The sequence below is a fragment of the Gorilla gorilla genome, chromosome 12, assembly GCF_029281585.2.
Source record: "Gorilla gorilla gorilla isolate KB3781 chromosome 12, NHGRI_mGorGor1-v2.1_pri, whole genome shotgun sequence".
In the NCBI taxonomy this organism is placed as follows: domain Eukaryota; kingdom Metazoa; phylum Chordata; class Mammalia; order Primates; family Hominidae; genus Gorilla; species Gorilla gorilla.
Window position 1 is genome coordinate 51,134,131 of NC_073236.2, and position 7,519 is coordinate 51,141,649.

General features: G+C 41.8%; 1 gene segment (V, D, J or C); it reads left to right on the forward strand.

Moving 5' to 3' along the window:
* The first annotated feature begins 4,755 nt into the window (after positions 1 to 4,755).
* Positions 4,756 to 7,031, forward strand: LOC115933450 (immunoglobulin kappa variable 2-30-like). The segment is given in 3 exon segments: positions 4,756 to 4,823; positions 5,246 to 5,565; positions 6,906 to 7,031. Coding segments are annotated over 3 exon segments (495 nt in total).
* Positions 7,032 to 7,519: the final 488 nt, after the last annotated feature.

The following is a 7,519-nucleotide window of genomic DNA, read 5'->3' on the forward strand; positions in this document are numbered from 1 at the left end:
ACTTTCTAATTCTGTTGCATGGGGTAAACAGGAATCTTGGATGAGATGCAGACATTCAGACCAGAGCAGTAATCAGTAGAAAAATATATAATAAGTGAACTGTATTGGATCAATAAGATATCTACATTACATCAAAATGAATCCTGACCTCTACATTTCACCTCTATATTATATAAATATCAACTCTAAATGAATCATAAACTGAAATATGAAGGCAAAATAATAAAGCTTTTAGTAAAGAGCATAAAAACATATATCATAAACAGGTGCAGAAATAAATTTCTTAAAGAGAACACACAAAGCACTAGGCACAAAGACAAAGATTCATGAATTAGGTTTTATTTGTATGAATTCCTTCTTATAGGATTTTAAACAAATAAATTAAAAATATTATTTGATGAATACATATAGAAGAAATTAACGGAGAGGAAAGTCAAATTATAAAGAATATGAGATTCAGAATTCTGATTATCTGTGGGGGGAGATAGGCATACGGCATCGTGGAAACCCCACCCAGAGATCACACTTCTAGAGGAACCTGTAGAATGGTAGGCCTTGAGACAGCCATCTTGAAGGATATAACTGGCATCAGTCAACCCTGTGGCCCAAACAATTCATATCCCTCTTACATGTTAAATGCTCTAATTCTCACCCCATCAAGTCTAAGTATTATTCCATAATAGTGTCAGGGCAAAATTCAAAATATCATCATCAAAATGGTGTCCTGGGGACCTGATGTCAGCAAGATAGCAGAGTAAGAGATACCAGGCTTCAGCCCTCACAAAACCCAGCAATTAGTCAGTTATCCAAGAAGGCCAATACCCTGGGAGGGCTGAAGAGTTCAATTACAAACATGCAGCAACATGATAGAGTAAAAAGCCAAGAATAAGCACACGCAAAGGATGGCTGGAAGCTGATGGCACACCCGAGAGCCCTGATATCTCTAGGAACAAAGAAAGGGGAAGCAATTGTTATCAGCCAGCGGTGGTGCCACTGTGGGCCCCATAGCCTGCTCTGTGGCAGGACCCTGCAGCCTTTGCTGCTGATAACCTCAGCAGCCACCCAGGCAATCCCCCACCATTCAGCTTTCCCAGTGGAGGCCCTTTAATATGTCTGGTCGAGGATCACAGCAGCCTGCTCCACAGGGGCCACTGGTGCTTTTGCCTGGACGGTTACCTGCAGCCATAGTTGCACACTCCCCAGAGAGGGAGATGCTGCTATACGCACTCCGCAGTGAGGAGCCATTGTTTTCTCTCCTGTGACAGGGCTACCTCCCAGCCCCTTGGCATCAACCTTACCCTCCGCACTGCCCCAGACCCAGGCCTCGGGGTCTCACCCTGCCCTGGCAACTCAGACAGTAAGCCACCTTTATGTGGACTAGCCCATGCCCAGCCCCAGACCCACTGTCACTGCAAGTGCACCCTCGCTCCAGACCTCGTCACTGTGGCTGCTCTGGAAATTGCCAAAGACATCAAAGAAATTGAGACATGTTTATAGGCACACCTCAGAGATATTGCTGGTCTAGTTTCCAATCACTGCAATAAAATGAATATTATCATAAAGGGAGTCACACTCATTTTTTGGTTTTCCAGTGCATATAAAAGTTATGTTGACACTATCTTGTATTCGGTTACATGTACAATAGTATTATGCCTAAAAAATGTACATACCTTAATTTTTTAAAACTATTGCTGAACAATACTGACATAGAGACAGGAAGCAAGCATCTACCACTGGAAAAATGGCACCAAAAGAGTTACCTGAGGCAGAGTTGCCACAAACCTTCAATTGGTAAAAATCTCAGTATCTATAAAGCACAGTAAAGCAAAACACAATAAAAGGAGATATGGCTGTATCTTGAAAAGGATGAGAGCTTTGGGTAAGGACAGTGTTAGGTTTTGAAGGGAAGGGAAGGGTTAAAGAAAGAGAGAGAGAGAGTTGGCGGCTCTACAGCAAAGCAGGTTTTATGTCCAGCACAAGACTGTGGAGGTGGGGGACTAGCTTAATACCAGAGCCCGCTGCCGCTTACAGGCTGGGGTACTTATAGGTATGGGCGGGAGGGGTCTAGACGGTATTACTTGCTGCTCGGCAGGACGTTAATAACATGTTCCTGTGGTCAGGTGGTTTTGCCAAGGATGTTCCTTGGGCCTTTTGCCCAGCGGGGTGTGATAAGAATGTTTCTTGGGCCCACTGTCCAGCAGAAGACGATAGGGATGTTCCTGTAGTCAGGTGGTTAGGCAGGATGTTTCTCACAGTTCTAACCCCCGTGGAATGTTTCACTTTGACTAAGATCTACAAAATGTCCGGAAGCTTACAAAATGGTTCACTTCGGACTAACAGATAGGAAAAGTCTATGGCCTTTTGCCTGGAACTGCTTTTTTTCACCCTAGCTTTGTCAACAATGATTTTAGAAGTGTAGTTTTACCAGCTGAAATGGCAGCAACAACTGGAAGCTTGTTGCCAAAGGGGATTGACTTGAGCTGGGATGGAGAGTAGAACAAGATCCTTCAGTGTTTTCAGCTAATGGTGCTGAATTCTGCAGGAAATGCCCAGAAAAGGCCCAGAGTTTTGCAAGTCCAAGGTGATGACCCTGGTTGGGGAGAGTGGTACACCAGCTAAAACTTGATAATGGATTACTGGAAACCATGGAGTCATAGAATTGTAGAGATCATCCCTGCACACATTCTTAGAATGAGCAGATGTGACTTAGAAATTGCATATTTGAGTGACAGAGACCCAAGTGGGCCCAGTGAATAAAAGTGAAGGAGGTGTCTTTTATGGGCATGCTTCAAGCCACACACACATACATTGGCAGAAAGTAGATTATTTAGCTCAACGAGTTTGAGCAACACAAATGCCCAAGTTACTGGTGATTACTAAACTGTGCAGACCCAGGTACGGCTTCTGGCTAAAACTTAAAATGAAAAAAAAGCAGAAATATCAATGGCCAAACTGCTAGTAAGGGATAGATTCTGCGGCATAAATCCAGGCAGGCTATTAAAAGGAAACTCAACAATCTTAGAAAAATAAAAAAGAATCCAGAATTATGTATTATTTGAGAGATGTACAAAAGTATATTATCCACAATGCTCATTTTTCCATAAAAATTCCTGAAAAGAAAAAGAAAATCATAAACCATATTGAGATAAATCAGTCAGTGGAAGCTGACTCTGACTGTTCCTAAATACTGGATTTTGCTAAGAGTTTCAAGTGGTTATCACATAAATGCTTCAAAGAATATTTAAAACTATGATCAAGGAATGAAAAAGGAAAATATAAAGACAATGACTCAAAGAATGAGATCTCTCAATAGAGAAAGGAAAACTACGGAAAAGGACCAAATAGGAATTCTAGATGAAAAATATAAAAACACTATGGAAAATTCACTAGATAGGGCAACAGCAGTTTAAGCTGGCAGAAGATGAATCTGAAGACAATCTAGTAGAAATGATCTAATCTGAAAAAGAAAGAAAACAACTAAAGAAAAATAATCATGACCTTAGAGGTTTACAAGTCAATGTGAAGAAGACCAGAAATATGCAATGAGTCAGAAAGTAGAAGACAGAGAAAGTGGCCAAAAAAATTTTGGAGGGATGACAAAAGCTTTCAAGAAGCAGTGAAACTCATTCATCTATAGAGAAAAGAAATCGAAAGAACTTATTCAGGACAAACACAATAATACACATAACTACACATACTATAATTAAAATGCTGAACCAACGACAAGGAGGAAATCACAAATGCTTCAAACATAAAATGACTCTCTATATACAGAAATACAGAGATAAAGCCATCAGCTAACTTTTCATCATGCCCAAAGGAGGCTAGAAAACAGTGGAATGACATATTTAAACGCTGGAAAACAAAACAAAACCAAGGATTCAATATCCAGTGAAAGTATGCATTCAAAATAAAAGTAAAGCAAAAACATTTCTTGATAAACAAAAATGAAGAGAAATAATTACTTAAAGACATGCTGTATAACAAATTCTCTAGGAAATTCTTCAGATTCACAAAAAGTGACAGCAGACAGTAACTTGAATCTGTAGGGAGGAAGGAAGGCCTCAAAAGTACTAAGGGAACAAAAAAAAGAGCTACACCAAACAAATGTGTTTACTTCTGTTTATATGAGGTTTCATGTAGAGAAATCCAGTCTATTTGGACAGATGTCAGAATGCCAGTTTCCTTGATTGGGATGGGGGAACAGCTGTTTCCTGAAAGGTAGGTACATGAGGGAAGAATGTGGAGATTCTGAAGTATTCTACAGTTTAATCTCGGTGGAGAATATATGTAAAACTTAATTCAGTTGCATTTTTAGCATTTCTGTCCTTTACTTTGTGTGTGTTTTATTTAAATTTTTTAAAAATTGAAGGGGCCAAATCTGAACTCTTTTAAATAAAAATGAACAAAAATATAAGAATTAGTAAATATTTGTGGAAACATGGCCTTATTAACAAGAAGTATGAAATGTGCCTGGGAAAGTGCTATGAAACAAGAAATCTGTTAGAGAACACAGAAGTAAATACTTAAATTTCTCCCACATAGGCAGCATAGATTTTATGCCTACTGGTTTCCCTCCAAACAGAGAAGCTATTTAAGTCATTTTGCTCACAAGAGAGGCTCCTACCCTCCCCTTGGCTCTTTCCACCCCACTGCACCCACCAGGTGATTTGCATATTATCCCTCAGTGAGGACTTTCCTTGTGAGTCTGAGATAAAAGCTCAGCTCTAACCTTGCCTTGACTGATCAGGACTCCTCTGTTCACCTTCTCACAATGAGGCTCCCTGCTCAGCTCCTGGGGCTGCTAATGCTCTGGGTCCCAGGTAAGGGCAGAAGGGAGATGAAGGAGGAGAATGGCATGGAACGGTGAGCTCTGGGGCCCCACTGCCTCTATCAGCAGTGATCTCTGGGGGTCTCACTACACTCCCATGTGTGTTCCTTTCCTGTATTGGACATGCACATGTTGTCCTCCAGAATGGGGCATGTGATGATCAGATCTGTGAGAGTGATGAAGACTCAAGAAGAAACAAGGATCTGTGCTCTGGGGAAGACTGACACAGAAAGGGGATGTTGTGTGGTCTTCTGGAGACCCCTTTGAGCCTTGGATCCCTTGAGTTCCATTTTGAAACTGTATATTTTTGAAATATGAACAAATACATATATAGCCTGAAATAAACAACAAATCAAAATTTATGAAAATTACACATAAAGTTTATACATAACCTTGCTCTTCTATTTATTTCAGGATCCAGTGGGGATGTTGTGATGACTCAGTCTCCACTCTCCCTGCCCGTCACCCTTGGACAGCCGGCCTCCATCTCCTGCAGGTCTAGTCAAAGCCTCGTATACAGTGATGGAAACACCTACTTGAATTGGTTTCAGCAGAAGCCAGGCCAATCTCCAAGGCGCCTAATTTATAAGGTTTCTAACCGGGACTCTGGGGTCCCAGACAGATTCAGCGGCAGTGGGTCAGGCACTGATTTCACACTGAAAATCAGCAGGGTGGAGGCTGAGGATGTTGGGGTTTATTACTGCATGCAAGGTACACACGTGCCTCCCACAGTGGTACAACTCTGAACAAAAACCTCCCTGTGGGGTGGCCCAGCTGCCCACATGTGGTGCTTGTCTGGGGAGCAGCTCAGCAGGGTCTCAGAATCTGTGTAAGAGGAAGATGCTGGAGAACCAGGGAACAATTCACAGCTGAGGACTCTGGACTTTGAGAGCCCAGCCACACTTCAGGCACCACTCCTTTATGTCCTGCCAGTTGCCACCACCTTGACTGTCATAAGCAGCAGGAGAATGAGGGGTCCAAGTGCCCTGTGAGTAAACAAGCAAGATGGAAGGGAGAGGAGAATGAAAGCTCACCCTAACTCTCCCTACCTTGTGTACATTTGTTAATTAAATGTAATCAGCAGAGCAGCCAGGCCATTGACACAGATTGTGACTATCCATGTTGGATACATCTTTGGGTTTAGCAGTTTTTGGCATATTGTTCAGAGGACATTTGATAATATTTAATGTTGGTATTTTGCCAGTTTTCTAACTTCCTGCTTCCCCTTTTCTCCCACTCCCAAAATAGAGTAGAGACAGCATTCTATACCAGTTATCCTAAGCGGAAGCTGGCTGAGGACAGTCAGTAAAAATCTTGATTTTGGAGTATCAAATAGATTTTTGTAGATTCATAGAAGATACAAGATCCTAATGCTAAAACTGTTTAGTTAGCCTTAGTTACCTCTTAATGACAGAAAAAAGGAGTCCCTGAAATTCTAGAAGTTGTTTTCAAAAATAAAAAGCATATACTGGAAAATGTAGAGTATATAATTTTTCCCATAGAAAACTGGAAAAGTACAGAATGATGTGAACGTTTTTATTTCCAAATGTTAAGAATTTAAGATTGGGCAGACATTAGGGATGAAAGCATGAAGGAAATCCAGGAGAGGTCAGCTTCAATTAAACTACCCTTGGCCTTTGGTAGGTAGGGATATGGATGGTGGTGGAGTTGGCAGTTCATGATGTGGACCCAGGTGGCCTGATGTGTTTCTTGTGAAGAATCACAGAGTTGAAGGCACCACTACCTGGCTTCCTGGGTGGAGCCTGCATCACTGCGAATTTTCTGGGAAAATAATGCTTTGGGAAGGGTTTCAGATCTGTGATCACCAAAGGCTTAGTGAAATCCCTGTGCAAGGAGACCTGAGGTCATGCCACTCATATCTTGTCAACCCAACACAGCCAAGCAGAGCATCTGAAACTCATTCTGTCCCTAGAGACTGCTGGTTGGGTCTGGAGATGTCACAAGCACTGACATGCTGAGCAGAAGGCCCAGCAGGTCTACACCAGCAGGGGGCGCAGTGGGGATGGAGACCAGTGTCCATGATTCAGACATGTATGCGGGATGCTCTGTGTAGCCTTGGGGATTGGGGGAGCACGCCGAATCTGTGGAAGTTTTATGTCCTTGTAGCCCAGCACCTCCATCCCTGCCTGCTGACTCAGACCTCAACATGTGTCCCATGGAAAGCACGGGCCACGTATAGAGGCTGCCCTGTGCAACCCCCAAGGCTCAGCTGGATTCTCCTTTCCCAGGAGAGCTCCTCTGCCTGTGCCAAGTCAGAGCTTGTTTCCACAGGCAAACTTGGTGGCTATGGCAGAAGGACAAAAAGTCAGGTGAGCGTCAGCTCAACAATGAAAGGTTCTTTTTACTATGGAATTTTAGATCATTCATTCCTTATTCCTTCCACTACTTTCTAAAGTCATTTAATTCTAACTTTGGTATTCTATTATTTTAAATGGTTTGTACCTTTTGCAGTGGTTGTTTTGGCCTTTCCACTTCCATCTACATTGCTGTACCTGGGAAAGAAGATTCCTTTCATTTTTTTTAAAACACAAATAAAGTTTTAGAAGTGACTATGTTGGTACTATTTGGTCAAAGAAAGTAAAACATTTTTAAACAATAAATTAATGTATTATTTTCACTGTACCTCGTCAGTACTTGGACATAAACCTGATTCCCACATTCTAGTAA